This window comes from Perna viridis, chromosome 4 (assembly GCF_037379345.1).
Source record: "Perna viridis isolate PV_CMFRI_1.1 ecotype Kerala chromosome 4, ASM3737934v1, whole genome shotgun sequence".
Lineage (NCBI taxonomy): Eukaryota > Metazoa > Mollusca > Bivalvia > Mytilida > Mytilidae > Perna > Perna viridis.
In genome coordinates, this window is record NC_142448.1 from 413,556 (window position 1) to 440,720 (window position 27,165).

Genomic DNA, 27,165 nt, shown 5'->3' on the forward strand with positions numbered 1-27,165 from the left:
AGCATTTAACACTAAATAAGTGTTCTGTAGCATTAAGTATACGTTAAAATCTTGTATGTAATCTTACAGTAAACAATTATAAAATTCTTACCAAGTTTGGTTTCTTATAAAAACTAAATCCTCAAGAAACAAAATTCATGGCTTCCATACTGAAAACACATACAAGATGGCAACATTTGATGTTACAATAAAATACAGAAAAAAATCAACGTCGTTTCCCGGTGAAAGAACATTTTAGCTTTATGCTTTAAAAGAACATACCACCAAGTGAAAATACAAGCATTTAAGAACCTATATAGTTCTGACACCCAGAAAGGGTAAGCAGCTTGCTTGGAACTGAATGTCTAGACGCCAATTAAAGTGTAATATGAGACAGGTGAAACCTGAGGTGCTCCCCAAGAAACAAAAGTTCATGCCACCTTTCATATTATTTTTCTAATAACCTTTCAGTACAGTTTAAATCTTCTGATGTACTTTTGGATTGACCTTAAACATGCTTGTTTTGGGTGGAATTGTATGGCATAGGTAAACACTGTAGTACCTATAAAACTGTGACACTTCTTCAAAAACTTTTTTTATTTCATATTGTTTCATTCTATTGGTTTTCCATTTGTTTCATTTTATTTCGATCATATTTAGTTTTGAATTGTTTTGTTAGAATTGTTTCAATTCACTTTTCATTTATTCTTTTCGTTTCGTTTTGTTTCATTATTATTTTGCAATTTATAATTACCAAAAGAATTATGGGTAATACTAATAGGATAATTAATTGGAAAGAGTGAATAACCAAAATATGATCATGAGTGCTGAAAACGGCTAGATTTAACGAGTGTGCAGAACTTGTTCCACGCGCGAGTTAAATCTTAATGTGTTTTTGGTACGAGTGAACATATTTTGGTTATTCAAAATAATCACTTGATTATCCTATTTATTATATAGATTTCCTGCATTATTCATTGTTATTTTCAACATAAATTTAAAATTTTGGAACAGCGGATTGATATTCGTGTTGTAACATTTTGGAGGGAGAAAGCGCGTGAGTGAAATTACCGAATTTATCTCACAGTGTGAAAAAAATTTCACTTGGAACATTTGGTAAATCACTGCTATCTGTATAATAATGATTAATACATCATTTATGTAAACATTTGGATGCCATGCTATAGACTTAATGTTTTGGCCATCCCTGTCTTGGAAAAAACAATGATTCTGAATCTGAAGGTTGAAACTGGATATTCATGCTTTTTCTGGACATAAGTAAACACAACCTAGTTGATTATACAACCATTGGAGCATATCAATTTAAATTTTTTAACACTTGAAGATTTACTTTTGTGCATTTTCTTTCCGGGGCTCTGATTTCTACAATAAGAAGACATGTCCAAGGACTCCCTTGGCACAATCATGACTAGTCCTCTTAGTCTTGCTAGAAATTCAGGGTGTCCCGTGAAAAGTGATGGGTATAAATTTGTCTTTCATGTTTAAGTGTGCTGGTGTTTTTGTTTTGTTTGTTTGCAAAGCTTGCACACACACACACGAATTTTCCTTATGTCTCAGGTTTCAAAATTACTATTGGTCCGCTAGCCCGCGTCTAGTAAAATCAGTAATGGTCTAGCAAAATGCTTTATTGTACTGGTCTGTAGGTCTAGATGAATTTCAGAAATGTACCCAGAGTTAGTCATTTCTTAAATCCAGTCATTTAACACTTAAGGAATTTGAGTGGCATACTTCAAATATTCTTTAAAATTGATCAATGTCAAGATAGACCAAATCAGAACTTCTCAGCCTTTCTCCTAACACAAAGGTCAGTATTCAATCAATGGAAAGTTTGCACCCTTTCAAGTTCTGAGATAATATTTTCTGTTGTCTTCATTAACTTCTAAAAGGATCCAGATTTAATAGCAATAAAAAACACAAAAAATGGAACTAATTGCCACTTTTATTAAATACAAACCACCTTGTGTTATTCAGTTCAGGGTTCTATCAAAGCTATCTATAAAATAAGGTCTAGTGGCTTCCTTGCAGTTCTGGGCAATTTTGTTTGTCTACTAGACCTGTGGTCTAGATGAATATCCAGACTAATTTCCATCCCTGATGTCTGGAAAATTACTTAAGTAAAAATGAATAGATCTCATATAAATTTTTCTACAAGGTGCCATTCCACAAATGGATATCTGGAAATAATATTTGGGGTTGTGAGTAGAGACAATTAAGAATAATGGACCATATACTACCAGATACTACAAGGTGCCATATCCCCAAAAAATGGTTGGGATTGATTAGAGGTTTTAACTGGAACCAGTTATCAGGGCCCTATAGTGATCACTCTGTCATTACAAACTTGTGTCTGGGCTGTAACTTTTTTGTCTTTTGATGTAAGCTTTTGATATTTTGCTGGTTGGTAGACCATCTAAAGACAATGTGTCTTGTACCATGGATAGTGGCATATGACCTTGACCTTTGACTTTAAGTTCAAATTCCTGTTTTTTGGTGACACTTCTTGTCCAGACTGTTACCGATATGTATTTGTCTTCAGTTGTGAGCTTTTGATATTTGGCATGTGGGTAGATCACCTAAAGATAATGTGCCACATACCATGGATAGTGGCATATGACCTAGAACTTTCACCTCAAGGTCAAATTCCTTTTCTTTTTGCATGTACACGTATATGGCTTTATTGCAACGGCAGGGCTCAAAGATGGATTCCATCTCAATAATTTCTAGCTTATTGTTTATTTTGGTACTAGTAAGAGATCACAAATCTAATTAAGTATGCATTATGTACCACAATGAAATATTTCTGTTATTAACAGATGCTGCTGAAGTGATTCAGACAAGAATTAATGATACTGTGGAGGGAAAACATGAGTTCTATGTTCACTATGAAGGATGTAAGTAAACCTTAAAACACTAATCAGATCAGCCTTCAGTTTTTCTTATTATAGTTCAGATTCTTTTTGAAGTATACTAATATGCACTCATGATATACTAAAAGGTGGTATAACAGAACACATAGCCATTTAAGCAGAAGTGGAAAGTAGAAGATGGTAAAGCAGTTCACACTATAGGAATTTAGGTGTAGACAAATTTGTCACTTATCTTTTAATTTATCTTAATATTTGATCATCAACAATTAAGCTCTATTTAGCTTTTGTCTTACGGGCTAGATTCTGTTACTAAGCCAAAGCTCTAGTTAGCTTTTGTCTAAGGGGCTAGATCCTGTTTTTATGCCAAAGCTATATATAGCTTTTGTCCAAGGGCTAGACAACTTCTGAAAAACTCCAAATTTGTTAAAAATTATTGAATTTTGTACTTTCAGCTATTTTAATTCTTTGCATTTTTCAAGAAAATTTGACATTTTCTAACAACTGTCCATGGATAGAGCAGGCGATTTTCTAAAATTCTACCTGCAGAAATAAAAATTTATAAACAAGCATCTGAAAATCCTATGGAAATCCATATATCTCAAAGTTAACTAATATGGTAACTGTTGCATAACTTTTTTGGGCTTTCAAATTTTCAAATATATATAAAAAAAATGATGTTTGCTTTCAACTCTTTGGAAAAATAAAAAAGAAACCAAAAAATATAACCTTTAATTTTTTGGTTAATTTTAGCTCTAGAGTTAATGACTGGTAACCATTACCAAATTCAGTGATGTTAAACAATTGAGATTCTGCCACTGTATCTGTTACAGTCGAAATCAGAATTTTTCCATTCCGGGAATGGGACGCGTCCTGAATTGGAATAACGCGAGATTCCATGTTATTCCGTCTCAAGCTGTCCGATTCCGGAATGGGACGACCTAGTTTATTAGATGTTACGGTCGAAATCGGATTATGGCCCATTCCGGAATGGGACGCGTCCTGAATCGGAATAACGCGAGATTCAACATTATTCCGATTTAGGTCGTCCAATTCCGGAATGGGATGATCTCGTTTATAGATATTTCAGTGCATATTTCGAGATTTGTAAAGGGAACTTGGTAAATTACCTCTTACCACTTTTTTTCATGTTTAATTAAAAAATTGCTATAGAACAACACCTTATTTATCCATAAATCCCTAAAAAACGGTGCATTTAAGTGATTTTTCTTTTTACACTCAATAATTTTACTGAACTTTAAACAATAAGCAGGTATACCACCTGTTATATATTCATTCATTTACTTGTGTTACTTTTTATGTATTATTTTAGTTACTTTATGTTCTTTTTTGTATTTTTCTTTTTTCCATGTCGTGTCTTTGTCCCTTGATTACATTCTTTTGATTTCCGATAGAATTTTGGTTCCCTTAATTACTTTTTAACTATACACCACATTATTACCATATATTTTATTTTATATTGTTTAATTTTGTTGCTATAGAAATATTTCTATTTGAATTTATTTCTTTAATAATTTGATTTTTATGTATATAACCGAAAAAAAAATATGTTCAGCATTTATAATTTTACATTGGACAAGGGAGCTGAAAAAGAATTGTAGTCACATTTCTGTTCTTTTTTTCGGCTACGTGTTTAGCATGATGGAATATTTTATTCCTAATTGACTTTATCACATATCATGATGATGCTAATGATATGCAAAACACTAGTAATGTTTGATATATTTAAATATTTTGGCAATATTGTATTACAGATAATTTATATTTTCTATAAGTTCCACCATTTTCATCAGAATTAGAGGAAATGAGTTATTATTTGTTCGTGGGTTGATTGAACTGAACAAGAATAAAGAACCATGAAATGTCCTAAAGATTATTTTTCCCTTTTTCTTAGGATGTACATGTAATTCATTGTTACAATCACTATGAAATCTATCTGGCAAGGTTTAATAATGAAGTTCTTTTTTCAATTTTATTCGTACAAAAGTTTTTACTTTTTCCTATTTAGCTGTATTTGCATATATTTTTAATTGGGTGTTAATACTTTTCTTAACTTATGGAAAGTTTGACCTTGTTATAGGGATCAAACTGCACTAAAATATTTACATTGTATTTTTAAATTGAAGATGTGTACTAAATAAAAAAAATTTTTAATATTTGTTTAAATATGTTCTATAGATGTAAGACATTTGTACTGAATATGATGTAATAAATTCAATTTTAAGATTAGAAGGAAATTCATAAATCCAGGTATAACGACTATGCATGGAAAACAAACGCACACAAAAAGCTTATACTAATCAAAAAGGTACAAAGATGAGCAAATCGTGTGTATCCTTAAAATTGGGAGCATGGACTACATGCAATTGCAGTGTAAGCATGCTTTGCTTTTAATAAAGTTGTGCGAATTTAATCAGAGAAAGTAAATGGAATAAAAAATAATGTTTTATTACCAAATTAAAGGACCAAATAAGGCATGTAAAAAATATTTGGGACTGATAACTCTAGGTAGGAGGAAAGAATGTAAAATGCGATTTCTCTTCCACTGAACTAAAGGAAGGTTAGAAGCAAATACATTTGAGAATCATCATAAATGAATGACTTTCATAAGTTCTATAAGTATGTGAACGGTAAAAACACCGAAAACAATAGTTTAATCAACGTACAGAAGTACTGAGTCAATGAAGGCCTTCATAATTTGCTCTGTTCACTTTTCAAATTATAAAAAAAGATTGTATAATATTAAAATAGGGAAAGTAATTTTTAAACCCCCTTTCAGAAGGATAGGTATACACTTTTACCCTTGTCCGTGTCTCCCTTATTATTTTGTTCGATATGTTGCTATAATAGTCAGATTTCGCATTTTTAACAGCTGGATTACACTTTTTTCTTATTTTTCTGAATTTTTCCCAACTGTCCGGACTATCATGCTTTTTTGCCTTGTTATGACAGCGGTTTTTCTTCCTAATTATTTTTTTTTTTTTTGAGGGAGAGTTAATCCAAAGTGGGTCTTTCTTGTTTATACTAATGATACGGTTTTGTATAACCTTGGCACAGAGAGAAATATTTTCATCCGTGATATTTGAAGTAGATGAATCTATTTGTTCATTTACAAATAGGGAGTCCCATTCTACTCTAGCGAGACGATCTCTCAGTAGGTTATAATCTGCTTTTTCATATAGATAGATTTTTCTTTTAAAAGAGTTTTTGAGGTTAGATTTGGGAGATTTAATATTCCAAGAATGGGTAAATGGAAGCGAACTTGATCTAAGAGATGCAGACCTACATCAGTGATGAACAGGTTGATTGGATTGTTTAGCATGATAAGGTCAATAAGGGATGATGAGTGTTCAGTAAAATGGGTAGGTTCACTGATTAACTGCTGAAGGCTAAACATTTGAAGATCTTTAATTTCATAGTTTGGAGAATTAGACAGTTGATTAAATAAAATTACCTGTTACAGTAATGTCTTTGCAGTATTCAGGGCTAATTTTAAAGACTCAGAGACTTGTTCCCATATAATATTGTTACTATTTGGTGGAACATAAAATGTACCGTATAACATGATTTTCTCTTTAAGTCTTATTTCTAACCATAAGCATTCTAATTGACCAATGCAAAGGACTGGACGCCAGATACAGTCAATATTGGATCCTACATACACAACAACACCCCTATCCAAACGAACTAGTCTATCTTTGCGGAATATTGGTATCCTGTTATCGATATTTCATTATCAGATACAGTCTGTTTTAATCAGCTTTCCATAAATGAGAGGCTATTGAAGTCGTTATATTCAATTGATATTTGCTCAAGTTTTGGTTTTATGCTTTGCACGTTCAAGTGAAGAAAAAATACGGATTTCTTCAGGATTTGCAAATAACTTATGTTTAAGCTGGTGGAGCTTGTATTTAATGGTTCTGTGCTACAACTGGACGTAGACGAGGGCCCAGGATAGGTTCAATGCCACCAATTATCAATAAAATGCAAGCAATCATGTAGTAGAAAATTTCAGTTTTTATTGGGAAGTCTGGAACAGACTTAATATAACTTGATATATTTTTCCTCTTTATCTTGGTACTTGCTTTTGTATTTAGTTCCCGATTTAGCTCGTGATCAAAAAGGACTAGTCTTAAAAGAAGTATCAGCGGGGACAGAGGCTAATCCATAAGTGATAAATAAACTAATGAATTTGATATTGAACAATGAGAGACATTTTTTAGATTTCCTTATATGCAATAATGAGTAAAACAGTCTGATTTTCTCTCTCTTTGTAGCTATATCATCCATCATCATGACCATTTAAGACAAGATTTAACAAAACAAGATTTTATTGCTAGCCTCAGACAGAGAAGGTGTACAACAGCAAAAAAAAACAAAACAAAACAAAACAAAACAAGTGGACAACAAAAAAAAATACAAACATGTACATACATGTAAATAAGACAAATACACCAACAAAATATATAGAACAGTCAATATCATTAAATATGTGAATACATACAGATTCACATTTATATTTTAACACATTCACTTTCATATGATATTAGCAATTTTTTGTAAAAAAAAGAGATATGCTGTCTATTTGTAAAAACCAAGACTGGTAGAATCGATCACATAATGTCTGTTTAACTGCGACCGTAAGCCAGTTAATATTTACTTTAACGTGTTCGTTCCATAAGTAACTAAGACCTGTATCATCCAAGATAGATTTAACATGATAGTTATTCCACCAAAATTTGGTTGGATTATTTTCAAGCAATTTTAACATAAGCCGAAGCATTGTATTTGACAGTTTTTGTTCTTCTTGCATAGTTCTTTCCCAAAAGGTAACCAATCTGACGTAATCAAATATTTCAAGTGGAATTCTACCCAACTCTTTATAAACCATAAAATTTGGAGTGCTGCTTCTCAGCTTAAGGATATTTTTAGAAAATTCAAGATGCACCTTTTCAATGTTTTGCTTATTTTCAAAACCTCAGACCTCAGAGGAATATAACAGTATTGGTGATATCAAAAGTATCAAATAACTTCAACTGTAAATCTATTGGCATTGGAATGTTTCTTATTTTCCTATAGAGAGCAAAAAGAGCTTTTTGGGCTTGATCTATTAGATGCTTTCTTGCAATAGTGAAACTGCCGTTGTAACTGAAAACCATGCCTAGATATGTATACGACTCTACTATTTCTATATTTTTGTTATACATTTGGAATTGAAAATGTTGTTTACACTTTATTTAACTGAAGACAATAACTTTTGTCTTTTCAGTATTAACTTGTAACTTCCATTCTTTACAGTAATTAGCAAACACATCCAATGCTTTTTGCATAGTTTCCTTTGTTTCTGACATTATAATTGTATCATCTGCATAAAGCATCACAAATATTTTGATATATACATCAAACATTGCTAAGCATGAACTTTCTATCAAATCTAGATTTTGTACTTCACTGTCTTTCGAAAAGATTTCTAGATCATTCAATAAAATTGAGAACAAAAAAGACGACAAGTTTTTTCCTTGTCTTACACCAACTCCACAGTTAAAAAATGGAGAGAATTTACCTTGATGCCTAATACAAGACTTAATATTCTGATCCATATTGGAAATAACTGAAAATATTTTCCCTGTTACATTGGATTTTTGAACTTTTAGCAGACTATCGCTCCAAACTGTGTCAAATGCTTTTTTTGAAGTCAACAAATGTGCAAAATAGTTGTACCTTTTGAAAAATATATAGCTAAAAGGAAGTGTAACACAAAAATGTTGTCAACAGTAGAATAACCCTTTCGAAATCCAGTCTGTGATTCAGAAAAGAGCTCAATCTCATCAGAAGACTAAGTCTTTGATTCAAAATGGATGAGGTGGTTTTCCCTAAGCATGAATTTAGTGTAATTCCTCTATTGTTATTTGGATCTTATAAATAGGTACAATAAATTCTTGTGACCAAAGTTCTGGTACAATACCTATATCGAGTACTAAATTAAAAATCTTTCAGTATACAGGTATCAGCTCCAAAACAGTGTTTTTAAGATATTCATTAAGAATATCATCAACTCCACAGGCTTTGCCATTTATTAGATTTCTAATATTTTTAACTATTTCTTCAACAGTTATTGGACCACTAAGTAATTTGTTCAATTCACTTGGTAAGTTGTTGACAAAATTTTCAAAATTTCTTGAACTCTACTTCGGTGTTCATTGTGGTATCAGTCTTGTATTACATATTCCTGAGCGGTGTAAGCAAATGACTATCATTTTTCATCAGAAGTACAGGGTAAATATCAAGCCATGACACGAAAAACAGTATTTTAATGAAAAATAATGCTTCAGAAAAGGTGTTTACTTTATGAACTCAAAATAAAGGTGAAAGTAGAAAAGGTTTCTTTTTAGTTTGACCAGTCCTGGTGTACCAAAGTTTGTTTTTTTTTTCTAAAATGGACCTAAAAATTATTTTTGACATTTCCCTAATTGAAAAACATGGTCAAAAGTCTATTTTTTTTTTATCATGAAAATTTAAGGTATACTATAGAAGTCTGTGAGGCAAAGAATACAGGACTGAGACCTGATAACCACAGTTTCAGTGGAAAGTAAGATTTTCAGTGAGTTTCAATTATCCTAGAAGCTTTCAAACAACAATATATCATATTTTATACTAAATGGAGCAACCTTAAATGGAATAAAGTGATTCAAGGCCTCATGTTTTACTTTTATGGCATATTTTTACTAAATTTGGAAGTAAACAATGTTTTTATGGATTAAAAGATGACCAATGGATTGCAATTGTTATTATCAAAAGTTTTCTCAACACAACTATATAAGAAATAAATATGGTGACTTAAATTGCTGAAATATAAACAATTTTGATTTTTTTACATTTTTAATACTTGGAGTAAAGACTTGACTTGAAAATGGTTGAATTGCACTTGTTACACATGACATATAAAAACTGAAATGTTTTTTTGCATCTTCACTTTTATTCTACTTTAAGTACTCAAGAAGTGCTGTACTACAGCCATTTGATTGATTAAAAGTGAAAACTGACCAATAAAACATTTTTTAGTTCATAAATGACCATTTCTAATGGTACTTCCACACAAATATTAGTGCGACTTGTAAAAAATTGGTGGTAATGACATGAAAATGAATTTTCTTCAATAGAGTGTCAAGTAAGTAGAAACTTTGATGTTTTCTGTGCATGTTATTTACTGTTCTTGCAAAATATAAATCTGTTTCTGTGAGATATTTCTCCTTTTGTAATTACTGAGTACATTTATACATGCCCAGGGTACCAATTGTGACTGAAAATCAGCATTTTTGGGAACTAAGATGTCTTTTTCATTAAAATAGTGATAATTATTCAACATTTTGACCCTATTATGCCTTTGTGTAAACAAGAAATTCAATTTTGTGCAATTGGTTGTTTCAGTAAGCAGATTTTAAATTATGAAGAGGATCCCTTGTGTTAATGCTAAAAAAGGGGAGTCCAAATTGGACTTTTGTGAATATCGGCCAAAAAAATTGAGATTTTGAAATAATTTGGTATTCATAGAATAGTTAAGGCATTTGTCTTATCAATAAAGACTACCTTTAATGTTTAAAAAGGTAACTAAATTTTTTTTTATCAAAACTTTTTTAACAAAAATACTGTTAAAGGATACCTATATGAAAATTGGAACAAAAATTCACAGGAAAGCAGGAGGACAGAGATATTTTGTCTTAAAGTTGGAAATTGAACAAAGTTATAGAAAAGCAACTACATTTAAAGATAACTAAAAGTTTTAGATTTTGGTATCAGTCTTGTATTACATATTCCTGAGCGGGTGTACGTCAAAACATGGAGGCTGAAAATATAGTGTGCTTCCTTTTTGCCTTTTCCCGTTTTTGTTTCTTGGCAAATGACTATCATTTTTCATCAAAAGTACAGGGTAAATATCAAGCTATGACACAAAAAAACTTGTTGTTGAGGGAAAAACAGTATTTTCATGAAAAATAATGCTTCGGAAAAGGTGTCTATTTTATGAGCTTAAAATAAAAGTGAAAGTAGAAAAGGACTATTTTTAGTTTGACCAGTCCTGGTGTACCAAAGTTTGTGCCCTTTTTTTCTAAAATGAACCTAAAAATTATTTTTGACATTTCCTTAATTGAAAAACATGGTCAAAAGTTGAGACTCCTTGTCTATTTTAAAAAAAAAAACATGAAAATTTAAGGTATACTATAGCAGTCTATGAGGCAAAGAATACAAGACTGAGACCTTTTGCTGTGTCTGTTATATTCAAATAAATACCACCTAGGAACTTGAAATAGCGTTATTTATCTAATAACTCTTAGTCTCTTATCTGAATCACAGACTGGATTTCGAAGGGGTTATTCTACTGTTGACAACATTTTTGTGTTACACTTCTTCTTGCTATATATTTTTCAAAAGGTATAAATATTTTGCACATTTGTTGACTTCAAAAAAAGCATTTGACACAGTTTGGAGCGATAGTCTGCTAAAAGTTCAAAAATCCAATGTAACAGGGAAAATATTTTCAGTTATTTCCAATATGGATCAGAATATTAAGTCTTGTATTAGGCATCAATGTAAACTCTCTCCATTTTTTAACTGTGGAGTTGGTGTAAGACAAGGAAAAAACTTGTCGTCTTTTTTGTTCTCAATTTTATTGAATGATCTAGAAATCTTTTCGAAAGACAGTGAAGTACAAAATCTAGATTTGATAGAAAGTTCATGCTTAGCAATGTTTGATGTATATATCAAAATATTTGTGATGCTTTATGCAGATGATACAATTATAATGTCAGAAACAAAGGAAACTATGCAAAAAGCATTGGATATGTTTGCTAATTACTGTAAAGAATGGAAGTTACAAGTTAATACTGAAAAGACAAAAGTTATTGCCTTCAGTAAAATAAAGTGTAAACAACATTTTCAATTCCAAATGTATAACAAAAACATAGAAATATTAGAGTCGTATACATGTACATATCTAGGCAAAGTTTTCAATTACAATGGCAGTTTCACTATTGCAAGAAAGTGTCTAATAGATCAAGCCCAAAAAGCTCTTTTTGCTCTCTATAGGAAACTAAGAAAAATTTCACTGCCAATAGATTTACAGTTGAAGTTATTTGATACTTTTGATATCACCAATACTTTTATATTCCTCTGAGAACTGGGGTTTTGAAAATAAGCAAAACATTGAAAAGGTGCATCTTAAATTTTGTAAAAGTATCCTTAAGCTGAGAAGCAGCACTCCAAATTTTATAGTATATGGAGAGTTGGGTAGAATTCCACTTGAAATATTTGTTAAAGTAAGAATGGTAAGCTTTTGGGAAAGAACTATGCAAGAAGAACAAAAACTGTCAAATACAATGCTTCGGCTTATGTTAAAATTGCTTGAAAATAATCCAACCAAATTTTGGTGGAATAACTATCATGTTAAATCTATCTTGGATGATACAGGTTTTAGTTACTTATGGAACGAACACATTAAAGTAAATATTAACTGGTTTAAGGTCGCAGTTAAACAGACAGTATGTGATCAATTCTATCAATCTTGGTTTGTTACAAATGGACAACACATCTCGTGGTGAATTCTATTTCACTTTTAAACATGAATTCAGAATTGAATCATATCTTCTCAGATTGTCACCAGCAGAACATATTCATTTGACAAAATTATGATGGCCTAACTTAAAACTACCGATAGAAACTGGAAGGTGGTCTGGAGTCCCATGGAGTCAAAAATTATGTAATCTTTGTAAAAAAGGGTGGGAGATGAATTTCACATATTCTTCCAGTGAAATAATCCAACCGTTAAGTAATTAAGATCTCTACATCTCAGATTACTACTCAAAACAACCGAATATGAGTATATTTGAGGGGTCATTGTCTATCTGTAATGTTCAATTATACAAAAAAATGTGTGTTTTTTTTATGAAAAATTGCTAATATCATATGAAAGGGAATGTGTTAAAATATAAATGTGAATCTGTATATATTCACATATTTAATTATATTGACTGTTCTGTGTATTGTGTCTGTTTATTTGTCTTAATTACATTATGTACATGATTGTTTTTGTTTTGTTTTGTTTTGTTTTGTTTTTTTTTGCTGTTGTACACCTTCTCTGTCTGAGGCTAGCAATAAAATCTTGTCTTGTTAACTCTTGTCTTAAATGGTCATGATGACGGATGATATAGCTACACAGAGAGAGAGAATCGGACTGTTTTACTCATTATCGCGTAAAAGGAAATCTAAGAAATGTCTCTCCTTGTTCAATATCAAATTCATTAGTTTATTTATCACTTATGGATTAGCCTCTGTCCCATTGATACTTCTTTTAAGCATAGTCCTTTTTTATCATGAGCTAAATTGGGAACTAAATACAAAAGCTAGTACCGAGATTAAGAGGAAAAATATATCAAGTTATACTCAGTCTGTTCCAAACTTCCCAATAAAAACTGAAATTTTCTACTACATGATTGCTTGCATTTTATTCATAATTGCTGGCGTTGAACCTAATCCTGGGCCCTCGTCTACGTCCAGTTGTAGCACAGAACCATTGAATATAAGCTACATCGCTTCCTCCAGCTTAAACATAAGTTATTCCCAAATCCTGAAGAATTCTGTATCTTTTCTTTACTTGAACGTGCAAAGCATTAAACCAAAACTTGAGCAAATATCAATTGAATATAACGACTTCAATATCCTCTCATTTACGGAAAGCTGATTAAAACAGACTGTACCTGATAATGAAATATTGATAACAGGATACTATTCCGCAAAGATAGACTAGTTCGTTTGGGTGGGGGTGTTGTAGTGTATGAAAGATCCAACATTGACTGTATCTGGCGTCTCGACTTTAGCGTTGGTCAATTAGAATGCTTATGGTTAGAAATAAGACTTAAAAAATTAATTAGGAAGAAAAACCGCTGTCATAACAAGGCAAAAAAGCATGATGGTCCGGATAGTTGGGAAAATTCAGAAAAATAAGAAACCAATGTAATCTAGCCGTTGAAAATGCAAAATCTGACTAATATATCTTGTTTGTTTGTTTGTTTGTTGGGGTTTAAAGCCTAAGCAGCAATATTTCAGCTATATTCAAGCGGTGAACATGAAGTAGATGATTAAATGAACATGAAATGATGATGAAATGAAAAATGGGATGGGACACAAGGATAATGGGGTCGAGAAATTTTGATTGCCACTAGAAATAGGGAGAGGTGGGTAGGGTCGGGCAATTTAGCCTCCTTTGGCGGAGCCCTATGGTTCCTACTCCGGGAGAATACCACAGTAGAGTTTAACGTGCGAGGAACGTGACATCTTTCCCAACACAGTGCGCCACTGTGGTTTGCGGTCAGATTTTCCATATTATAGCCTGACAAGCCCAGCATGTAACACGCCAGGGGTACCCCATTCCACCACCTGGGGCACACATCCCAGTTGCCCTGTGGGCGGAGCGCCTAGCCCCCGGCTAGATTTCTGAGCACTATTTAGTCGCCTTTTACGACAAGCTTAGCGCTGCTGCAGGCCTATTCTTTTAACACCCAGACCTGCATGGGGCTAATATAGCAACATATCGAACAAAATAATAATGGAGACACAGGCAAGGGTAAAAGTGTATACCTATCCTTTCGAAAGGGGGTTTAAAAAAGTACTTTCCCCATTTTGATGTTATACAATCTTTTTATATAATTTGAAAAGTGAACAGAGCAAATTATGAAGGCCTCCATTGACTCAGTACTTCAGTACTTTGATTACACTATTGTTTTCGATGTTTTTACCGTTCACATACTTATAGAACTTATGAAAGTCATTCATTTATGTTGATTCTCGAATGTATTTGCTTCTAACCTTCCTTTAGTTCAGTGAAAGAGAAATCAGATTTTACATTCTTTCCTCCTACCTAGAGTTATCAGTTCCAAATATTTTTACATACATTATTTGGTCCTTTAATTTGGTAATAAAACATTTTTTATTCCATTTACTTTTTCTGTGTAAATTCGCACAACTTCAAGTAAAGCATGCTTAGGCTGCAATTGCATCTAATCCATGCTCCCAATTTTGAGGATTCACGCGATTTGCTCATCTTTGTACCTTTGTTTTCCATGTATAGTCTTTATACCTGGATTTATGAATTTCCTTCTAATCTTACAATTGAATTTATTACATCATATTCGGTAGAAATGTCTTACATCTATAGAACATATTTAAACAAATACATGTATTAATATTTTTTTAATTTGGTACACATCTTCAATTTAAATATATAATGTAAATATTTTAGTGCAGTTTGATCCCTATAACGAGGTCGAACTTTCCACAAGTTTTGAAAAGTATGAACTCCCAATTAAAAAATATATGCAAATACAGCTAAATAGGAAAACGTAAAAACTTTCGTACGAATAAAAGTGGAAAAAGAACTTTATTATTAAACCTTGCCAGATAGATTTCGTAGTGATTGTAACAATGAATTACACCCTAAGAAAAAGGGAAAAAATAATCTTTAGGACTTTTCATGGTTCTTTATTCTTGTTCAGTTCAATCAACCCACGAACAAATAATAACTCTTTTCCTCTAATTCTGATGAAAATGGTGGAACTAATAGAAAATATAAATTAAAAGGTCAATTGTTCCAGAACAATTGAAAGGTCTTTCCCACCAATTCTCTTCTGACAGCAATCATGTTCATAAGAAAATACCTTTGCCTCACGGCAGATGGCTCATTGTATAACAGCCTGTAGCGACGGGTCGATCGACACTACTTATTTCTTGCATATATTTTAAAAGGCGAGGTTTTTGAAAATTATTAAATTTGCAAAATAGTTCTGATTCTTAGAAAAAGATGAATTCAGTAGTAACTGTGAAGTTATAAACTTTTTTTTCTGTCACTTTCATCAATACAATAATTTGAGAACAAAATGAACTTGTGATTTTCATGAAAATAGAAAATAATCAAAGGGAGATAGTTATAAAGTATTCCAAAGCAAAGGGTCTCAATTGTCACTCCCATGTCAAATGGCCACATCTCTATGGAATACTAAAAACACTTAACCATGTATTATGCATTGTAAAGGTGTTGTTTGAATGTGTATTGAACAAATGGGGTAAAAATAAAACTCAGATTGTAAACTCTAAATTCGTACTTTTAAGTCTCTACAAAAGTATGAGTACTGCGTATAAGTGTGAATTATTTGCCTCCGTTGTGTAAGTTGGGACAACAATGTCGGAACAAAGTGACTTTACAGTATTACTGTACAATGAATGTTTAAATGTTTTGATAACCAAGAAGTTGGTCTCTGTTCTTGATTTTTTAAGGCAACTGAAACAGTCAATTTAAATTGATTCAGTACATGAGTACTTTGATTTTTCTATTTTTATGACAATTGAAAATTATTAATACATGTTAAATTATCGTGATATTCCCGCTAGGCTTTTGTTTAATGTTAGGCGATGCATAGGCTTGTTTTGTAGTTAAAGATCGTAAATAGTGATTTGTACTGTTAAAAACGCGGCCATCGGCGATGTAGGTGCCTATTTATAAATTGAACGTATTATGCCGCCTTAAAATAATGTAGTGGGAGTATTTTTTTAAAAGACAGCTTTCAGAAACTGACACATCTATGAACGTATTCACATTATTTATTTATTGTCTTAATTAATAAGAAGACTTAACGTATTTCGGTTTAAGAGATGTCAATGTGTATTGCGGCTATTTTTTATTATTGCACTGTAACGGAGGTGACTGTAGCTAGTTGGTATTCTAATATTATTGTTTACTTATCAAACTGTTCACGTGATTTGGCTTTGGTCAATGTGACATTGTTACCGATGTAAATAGTCGTAACTTTCATTTTGAGCTTGCCTTGGTTATTTACGTTAAATGTTCGAGTCTAAGTATTTTAAATAAGTTCAGTTTATTTCAAAACGTGTTTTACTCAGATCGAGTTCATAACATTTGAGTTGATATCCTTGCTCTGATTGGTTGATTCATTTTTAACTGAGTATTTTAGCGAGTGCGCGGCGCGGTTTGTCGCTTCTACTACAGATAGCCAGTTCAGGTGTGTATCACACATTTTCTCTAATTTAAGACTGTTACAGTCTGTAAGGTCTTTGTTTCTAACCTATATATATTCTTTATTCCAGAAGCAATACAGCTTATAGGACTACAACATGGATAATAATACAATACTATACAATTAAATTAAAATAAAATGCGGAGCATGACAAACATATTACATATTTAAGAATTTCTAATTATTTCAGCTAAAATAAGTATTTTCCAAGGTTATTTAACTCTTTTATATTATTAACAGAGAATAACTGCATCAATTTATAACAAGATGGGCGTCTATAATAATAAGGTTTGATATATTTTGTACGTATATCAGTATACTTTGAACATTCCAAAACAAAATGATACTCATCTTCAAAACAATTTAGTTGACACATTCTACATATCCTTGCATTTCTGTCGATATTATACTATCTTCCAAATTCAATAGCTAGACTATGTGCGTTTATTCTATATTTGGTTATAACATACTTATATCTGTAGTTAATTAGTCTATCAAGATAAAATTGTAAATTGAATCTATCATAAATATATCTATAAAAACGACATTTTGGTGAAGTGTCAAAAAAAGCAGTAGCTTGACATATAAATTCATCCACAAGGCGTTGCCTGAATAAAGCAATAAAAACGTTTTCCATAGTTACGTTTTGTGCTAACCATACATCATTAAAAGCATATTTACACAATAGCTCTCTTATTCTACATGACCAGTTCATCTTATGATTTGGCTTTCCATAACTGGAAGCTAACATTTCATTATAACAACCTTTCAACACACAATTTTCTGTTTTTAAAAGTTTTATCCAATATTTCATCATTTTACAGTATCTACTTATATATAGAGGGACTCTGTCCAATTTAAAATATACCATATAATTCGTAGTACTTTTCTTTACGTTTAAAACTCTTTTCAAATAATGCAAATGGAGTGTTTCTATATCTAAAGCTTTGTGATTACCCCATACCTCACTACCGTAATTCAAAATAGGTGTTACATATGTATCAAATAAGGACAACATTGTCTCTGTGTTGAAAGTCATCGCGTACCTTGCTGAATAAATGATAAACAGCTTTCCGTCCTTGATCAGACAATAATTTTTGACTTTCAGTAAAATTCAGTAAGATATACAAATTCATCACAGATTTCAATAGGTTTTCTATCTATGAACCATTTTTCTTCAGTCTTGACAATACCTCGATGTCTGAATACAACAATTTTAGTCTTTAATAAATTAACATACAACTTGTATTGGTTTGAACATGTATTAATGACATCAATCATTTTTTGCAACTCTTCTTTACTTTCGCTAAAAATCACTGTATCATCAGCATACATTAGTAGATATAGACTAAGAGCTTGCAACTCGTATGGAATACAATCTTGTTTTATCAATTGTATTTCAATATCGTTTACATACAGTGCATATAAAAAAGGTGATAAAGACCCCCCTTGCATTAAGTCAACATTACACTCAAAGAATTCGGAAAAAGTACCGTTATGTTTAGCACGTGACTTCAATTTTGCATACATGGATTTGATTAAATCTAACAATTTACCAGTTATACCTGATCTAGATAATTTGAGCCATAATTTTGAATGGTTAACACTATCAAAGGCTTTTTTGTAGTCAATGAAACAACAATACAACCTTTTTTTGTTTTTTAAAGATTTAGATACGATGGAATGTAGAGCAAATATTGCGTCGTGGGTACCATACCCCGGTCTAAATCCAAACTGCACATCAGTGAGTACACTATGTTCTTCACTCCACTTAGTAAGTCTTGCATTTATTATAGAAGTAAAAAGTTTATCTAAGTTTGACACCAGCGATATGCCTCTGTAATTTCCCGGGTCATTAGCATCACCCTTCTTAAAAATAGGTACTATTGCACATTTTACCCAAAGTTCAGGAAAATGTCTAGTTTCAAGAATAGCGTTAAATAGTTTACACAAAACTGGTAATATTACGGGTTTACTTTTTAAAATGTATTCATTCAAAATATTATCTACACCTGGAGTTTTATTTGTATTCAATCTTTTCACACTCTCTTCTAATTCCTTACTGGTGAAAGGCATGTCCAATTCATCATAAATACATGTATTATCAGTGTTACCACTTTCAGGATTATCTTCATCACTTAAAGTCATCAGTTTTTTTAAAATGTTTCACAAACTGATCTGTTGATAAATCGTTATTAATACGCTTCTTCCGTTTTTTAAATTTACCGTAGAATCGTTTTGGGTTGATCTTCTTCATCTTTTGAAACATATCACCTTGTCCGTTTTTATAACGTCGTTTTAATTTATTCTCAATAGTCTTATATTTTTGTTTTTCTAAATTCAATTTAAGTCTGTTTTCATTTGAACGATTTGCGTTGAATCTTTTCAGTGCACTTTTATAGTTTATATAGAATTCTTTACACTCGTCTGTTATCCACGGTTTATCACGTTTCATATTACATAATGAGTTAGCGTTAGCACAGTTATCACATTTAACAGTACGCCATTCGTTTGTTTTTGTAAATTTTTCAAAAACATCACATAAGAGTTCAGTCATATTCGATACAGCGTCATCGATTTTATCAGGATCAGGAGATATACTTTGACACAGTTCATCAAACTTGTGAGCGTTTGCCAAAAGATCATGGTTTATTTCCTCCCTCGACTCGTCATTCCATCGTATCGTATCATAATTTATCGTTTTACATGAACACTTTGGTTTAGGAACGAAAATTTTCAATATCATTTAAAGGTTCATCATTATCGTAATCAATTAGATCTTCGATCCTATTAACTATATCTATATTCAGATTGTCCTGCACAATAAAGTCCGGCTTGTTACCAACTCGTCCGTTTAAATCACCGATAACGGCTATGTTCCCTAGGGTTGAATAATGTTCAATCTGTTCTTTTAAAGCGTTGAAAACGTCTATTTTGTATTTCGTATAATAAATGTTTTTGTCAGGAGGCATATAAATTGCACAAAAGTATAAATCTTTACCATCATACATTACATTTTGATCAATTCTAAACCATATCATGCAATCAACACAGCAATTTTCGAATTTTAAATATGGATTTAACCATTTTTTATAGAATACAATAACACCACCTCCGTTGCACTTTTGTCTGGCCACGTATTTCTTTTCATAACCATCTATATCAAATTCTTTAGGACATTTAACCAAGCATTCATTAAAACATACTATATCATTATTGCGCAATATATCTATGAATTCCACACTAGCGAGTTTTTTAACCAGGCCCTTCGAAATATTCCATGAACAAATTTTAATCTTTGAATTATAGATTTCACTTTGGTCACCCTCCGCAACTTCCTATCCCTCCCATAACTTTCCTTCCACGAACAACTTGTCGTCCATAAGATACGCCTTAATTTTTTCCCGTGGCTTCTGAAACAATATAGGAAGAAGTTTTTTCCTTTTTTCTAGAACCTCGGGTGGATATTGCGGACTGATCCCAAGTGTAGAGCCTTTTAAACGATTTGACACTTTCCTAACTAAGTCTCTATCAGTTAATGAATCGAATTTCACGACAATTGGCCTGGGCCTTTCTGCATTCGTTTTCTTCTTCCCTAGTCGGAAGGCACTTTCAATGCGTAACTCGTTTCTCGCGTTTTTAATCTTTAGCATATTTTCGCAAAAATCGAGAATTTGCTCAACACAGTTTTCATCGTTTTTTTCCTTTTGAATTCGATTTTCGGTTTGTGGTCTTTCTGCTTGTGCGTTACCTATCTCCGTGGCATCTCTCTTCTCCTCGCTCTCGTTCGTGTCCATACCGTCGCTCGTCATCGGTTTTTCGACTATACCGAAAAAAAGTAAATTGTTCTTAAAATGTTGCATTTCAACGTCGACAAGTCTATCTTTGACATATTCAACATCTTTATTCATGCATTTGTTTGATTCTATTGCCTTCGTTAGATTATCTAGTTAACTTTTGATCGATTTTTGCTCATCATGGACATTTGACAAAAACTGGGCGCTCTCTTCTAGAGTACGTATTCTGTCCTTACATTGAGTCAACTCTTTATCAACGTTTTTGAATTTCGTGTCTACACTATTTATACGTTGCTCAATTGAATCGAGTTTTGTCAGTTTATTTTCGACCCCTTTCAATCTATCATTCATCTCTAAAAGTAATGTTTCGATCCCGAGCGATATTGGTGGTCGAGGGGGAGGCGGGGGAGTGCTTGGAAATTGTGGAAAATGTGGATACGGTTGATATGAAACATTCGATTGTATGGGCGAACTTGTACACTGAAAACCTGAATTCATGGTGTATTTATCGTAATGTGAACGGTTTTCACCGTTTACACAGGCTAATGCTTCACTAATTTACGGTTTTACCGGTTTTCTCAAAGGAATGAAACATTTCGGAGAATACTTTTGGAATTTTTGGCCTGCCGATTTATGGAATGATTTTGGATATTTAGGCTTTTTTATACACTAAAACATTTATACTTATTGGTTTTCTGTCGATCGTCGAGCCGTGTTGAATTGTAAATTAGTAATTAAGGTTGGTCAACAGTTGTGATTTTAAATCCCACACTTTCCCAAAACAATGTTAAAGTATTTTAGTTAAAGCCAGTCACCTCCAGTTAACTAGCTGAACCGGTTAATTTACTCACATGCGATCCGCATTTATAAGCGTTATTTACCATTGTTTTACATGAATTTGTACTTTGTTAAAAAAAAAAACTGTGTGCTTCCACATGTAGTTCTTATTCACAGTGTTTAATGATAGAGCCCAGTGCACGAACAATCCACGCGGGGTGTACTGTATGAGCTTTGGTCATAGGTAGTAGTTATTGACGTAAGTCTAGAGAAGCAAATTATTCATCGAACATTCAAATACTATCATTTATTAAAAGATCACACTACTTAAACAGTTAGATTGGTATTGTTGTTGTCTTAGATTGTGAAGTATTAACTCGTCATTTTCACTGAGAAACTTGCACACACAGAAGACTCCAGTTACAGCACCATGATTTATCGTTACTTATTTACAGTACTGGATTTTGTTAGGCTAAAAACCACTAATTCCACTTTCCATAGGCTTCTATGCTAATTTCACAATATTCAATGGCTTCTCTGGACTTTACCTTAACTTTAACCTGCAGAGGACTATATATCAGCATGATTCTACATATGTCAGCTCACAATCCTCAGAATGGCATGTGGGGTTAGCAGACTTGCAGTGCAGTACTGGTCACCGGAAGTGAAGGGTCTATAAATAGCATGGGAAATCCCAGTGTTTTCACAAGATAGGGGTATATTTAAAAATCATTATGGAGATTAGGCTTCACATCACAAGAAGCAAAATGCACCTATAAAATATACAGAAATGTTTTTCCTTTCAGAAACTGTTTAAATTTTTTAAATAAGATGAGAACTTTTTTCACAGCACTATGAGGAACAGGGGTAATTTCTGCGTAGGACTATTTTTGCGTACGTTCCAAATGCTCATTGGTTGAATTGGTGGTCTGTAACCTGTTATTGTATTCATTTTAAAGGTGAAGTGTGAGAATACTAGAAATGCCCAAAATTACTTACAATCTTTTACAGGATTATTACTTCACGAATGATTTTCAAAATAAAATATGTTAATTTGTCACATTAATCAAACAATTCGGAAAACGTGAATACATATTACAACTTTTTGCACACATCAACGAAAAGGAGGGGGTTAACAAAAAAGTAATACTGGAGGTCGCAACAACAAAAAACAAAGTTCAAATTAAATTATCCTTGCAGTAGAAAGCGAAAGCCATCAGTTTGAACTGTAAGAAAATACAAGAAAATTTAAACTTCATTATTCTTTATTTCCGTGATTCAATTTTTCCACTTAACATTTGGAGTTACAGCGCTTTGACCGCATATGTTATACTGATTACGTTCACTGTTTCAAACAAAATAAATATTTGTCATACAACTAAATATGCATTCATGGATTCATTTGAAGCTTTGATAAATGTAGTGAAGGTTTCTGATTAAAAGCAATTACCCTTGAGCACGAGACAATCATACTCCATTATCACATTTTCATTACATAAATCATGATTGTTGGATTACTTTAGAAAAATCTTAATCCATATTCTTTTTTTAGATTAGTTTTATTAAACAAATGCATTAACTACGGTCAGAACTGTTGTTTTCAAGGTGTGGACCAATTTTCAAAGAGAGGTAATTTTCAATAACCAAAACCGGCAAAGACATCACTAATGAAATTGGTTGTATACGAATATAGTTCCAAATGTCGGTGGAGAGTTTTCCTATATAGATACATATTTAGACAGTAAATCCCGCATTACCAGTAGTAATAACTCATACTACAAAGACTTAAACAAAAAAAACTACAGCAAAAAAAGTGCCCAATAAAGATTCAGAAATGACCATACAAATGAGGTAAAATATCTTATCAAAGTTTGACAAAGAACCAAGAAATACAAAAACATACTACAAATCATTTAAGATCAACAGTGAAGGTCCCAAGTCTATACGACTTATGGTTTAAAAGTTTAGTGACCAACCGAACAGTTTCATTTTAGGTCGCGAAATCCCGTAACCAGGGAAACCTCAAATCTTTTCGATACTTTGTCAAATAGTACTGCCCCGGGTTTCTAAAAAATATGGAGCTTTCGGTTTGTGTGTATCTAAAACGGTTTCAGAAATTTTAGCAAAATTAGTTTTTCCGCTACGGGGCAGGTAACTCTGGACCGACAAATGATCACGTCTCATAGGGTGAATTCCAAAGTCCCCTGTCAGATTGCAAAAGATTGTCAAAATCTTGTCGTGATACGTTCAGCCAAAACTTTGGCAAAATGCCTAGCGGAAAAAAAAAGAATAATAATATTAATCAGGAGAAATACAAGAAGGTCTTCCCATTGAAATGGGAAAGACCTTAATTATCTGTAATACAATATTGCCAACCTATTTAAATATATCAAACATTACTAGTGTTTTGCATATCATTAGCATCATCATGATATGTGATAAAGTCAATTAGGAATAAAATATTCCATCATGCTAAACACGTAGCCGAAAAAAAGAACAGAAATGTGACTACAATTCTTTTTCAGCTCCCTTGTCCAATGTAAAATTATAAATGCTGAACAAATTTTTTTTTACGGTTATATACATAAAAATCAAATTATTAAAGAAATAAATTCAAATAGAAATATTTCTATAGCAACAAAATTAAACAATATAAAATAAAATATATGGTAATAATGTGGTGTATAGTTAAAAAGTAATTAAGGGAACCAAAATTCTATCGGAAATCAAAAGAATGTAATCAAGGGACAAAGACCAGACATGGAAAAAAGAAAAACACAAAAAAGAACATAAAGTAATTAAAATAATACATAAAAAGTAACACAAGTAAATGAATGAATATATAGCAGGTGGTATACCCGCTTATTGTTTAAAGTTCAGTAAAATTATTGAGTGTAAAAAGAAAAATCACTTAAATGCACCGTTTTTTAGGGATTTATGGATAAATAAGGTGTTGTTCTATAGCAATTTTTTAATTAAACATGAAAAAAAGTGGTAAGAAGTAATTTACCAAGTTCCCTTTACAAATCTCGAAATATGCACTGAAATATATTTAAATGAGATCGTCCCATTCTGGAATCGGACGACCTGAATCGTAATAATGTTGAATCTCGCGTTATTCCAATTCAGGACGCGTCCCATTCTCGAATGGGCCATATTCCAATTTCGGCCATAACATGTCCATGTCCAATTTATCATTTGTCTAAGGGGCTAGATTCTGCCACTGTGTCCATGTCCAATTTATCATTTATCTAAGGGGCTAGATTCTGCCACTGTATCCATGTCCAATTTAGTCAATGGGGTTAGAACTGCCACTGTGTCCATGTCCAATTTATCATTCGTCTAAAGGGCTAGATTCTGCCACTGTGTCCATGTCCATGTCCAATTTATCATTTGTCAAAGGGGATAGATTCTGCCACTGTGTCCATGTCCAATTTATCATTTGTCAAAGGGGCTAGATTCTGCCAATGTATCCAAGTCCCAATTTATCATTTGTCTAAGGGGCTAGATTCTTTTACTACACCCAAGTTATATTTAGCCATTAGTACTACATGAACCATAGAAATATTTTTTGCATTTTTTTATACAGAAACAAATGAAGAAATAATGTTACAACAAATACATCAATAGTTTTTTGTCCTGCAAGAAGTCTTAGTATGGTTGTTCAGAAGTTCACAAGTTCATGACCCTCTTAATAGAAAAAATTTACACCATTTACAGAATTCTAGTCCCCATTGTGTTTTGTGTTTTTAAGTCAAACTACAGTCGAACTTCACTCGCTCGAACTCGGATGGCTCGAACACATTTCAAAGTACAAAAATTTTCTCCTATATAATCAATATAAATAACCTTGGATTCCTGGAACACTCGAACTGACTAGTCGGTCCGTTCGGTAATATATCTAAGGGAATAACCCTCACTAGCTCGAACTCGTCAGCAATTTTGTCAGCTTGGGTAATAAAAGGTGTGAAAAACTGAAACCCTATCATTAATCAGTGTCATTTTAGTTAATTACAGGTAAAATTTAAGTCATCACTAATTAGGTAGTTTTGATCTTTAACGTAACACAGATTGAATTTCGAGAATGTCCCGAAGTCGGTATGGTAAAAGCATGAATCGGATGAAAATAAATTATTGACCAAGGAACGCGAACTCTGAACGTTTTTAAAAGCGAACACAGCATTTTTAATGTCCACAAATAAACATTATCTTCCGAAAGCGAACAAAAAAGATCCGCGAACTAACACAAATTCGTAGGAAGTAGGCAATTTCTAACGATAAAGTCGAACTCGGACCGGCACCGATAAAAATCCGGAAATAGACGAACTTCAATTTCTCGAACTCCCGATAACTCGAACACATTTCAATGGTCCCTTGGAGTTCGAGCTACCGAGGTTTGACTGTATTTGACAAGGAATTAAAGTTGAAAGAGACTGATAACTTTATATTTTGATTGTAGTCAACAGAAGGTTGGATGAATGGGTAGACATGTCCAGATTAGATATGAGTAACAAGATTGAAGACCAACATTGTAAAGATGTATCCATCACTATGACAGACCTCACTGATGATAGAAAAATTACCAGGAATCAGAAAAGAAAACATGATGAAATCAATCATGTCCAAAAGGTATATTTCCATTAGTTCTCATGTCCTTAGAACAAATTAATCAATCGTCTACTGTTTTGTATGTACATTTTTTTTTGCACTTGTACATGTATGTTACATGTATCAGCCATGTTGTTTTTCTTAAGAACTAATAAAATTTGCCCCCCCCCCCACACACACACACAAAAAAGTCACTATTTAATGATTTGATCACCCATTATTGGTATTTTTGATATTTTCTATACATTGATATTTTGTGGTTGCTTAATTGATTTCAGTGTCAATGTTCCTTGTCTTTTTTCATAAAAAAGTACATATTTTTCTAATCTTTGGTGTTTGGTGGTTCAAGTAATTCGTAAGTAAAATTAGTGAATATTGTCGTAAAAACCAGTAGCCATGGTAACATACTGAAAAAAGTATTACTGAGTTTTAGTACCAATCAGGGGTGTCTTTCCGAAACCAACAGCCAAATACTTTTATAAAATATCAAGCACTTAGAAACAAGCACAGGATGAAAGCATGCATGGAGGAGGTGGAAAAAAAGGTAATAATAATAATCCTTTTCGATTCATTTTCTTGCAATTTTAGTTCCTGCCAAATATTGAATTTCGAAAATCAGCCAGCTGATGCTGAGGAGAGATCCTAATACGGCAGGCGACTGAAACCTTCCGGATATCTTTTTTCATTTAAATTACACTTGTTTACCATTACATGTATTACATCTGTCTATGTATAAATGCTTAACTACATTTAAACAGTAGTATATCCAACAAATTTCAACTTTTAATTTTAAGTTTTACAAAATTAGACTGGGTCAACTTTACACTGCCTTCATGGACTGAAATCAAACTTTAACAGGTGGGAGCATTTGGGAAGGGGAAGTGACCTAGTGGTTAGGTGTCAATTGGTCAAAGGTCATGGTGTACTTGTACTACAGTATCAGGATTTTTCAAAATTTTAGGTTTAAAGCTCTAAATGAAGATTAACTTTCCAACTCTGGGAATGCTTTATAGGTTAAGA

The 27,165-nt window shown here is 32.4% G+C and overlaps 1 protein-coding gene across 1 annotated transcript in view; it reads left to right on the forward strand.

Moving 5' to 3' along the window:
* LOC148618348 (histone acetyltransferase KAT8-like) overlaps window positions 1–27,165 on the forward strand; it is a 46,857-nt gene that overhangs the window by 3,798 nt on the left and 15,894 nt on the right. Inside the window, exons 2-3 of the mRNA XM_088577137.1 lie at window positions 2,814–2,891; window positions 25,997–26,166. Of these exons, the coding sequence (XP_088433263.1) occupies window positions 2,814–2,891; window positions 25,997–26,166 (248 nt within the window). The remainder of the gene's footprint in view (window positions 1–2,813; window positions 2,892–25,996; window positions 26,167–27,165) is intronic.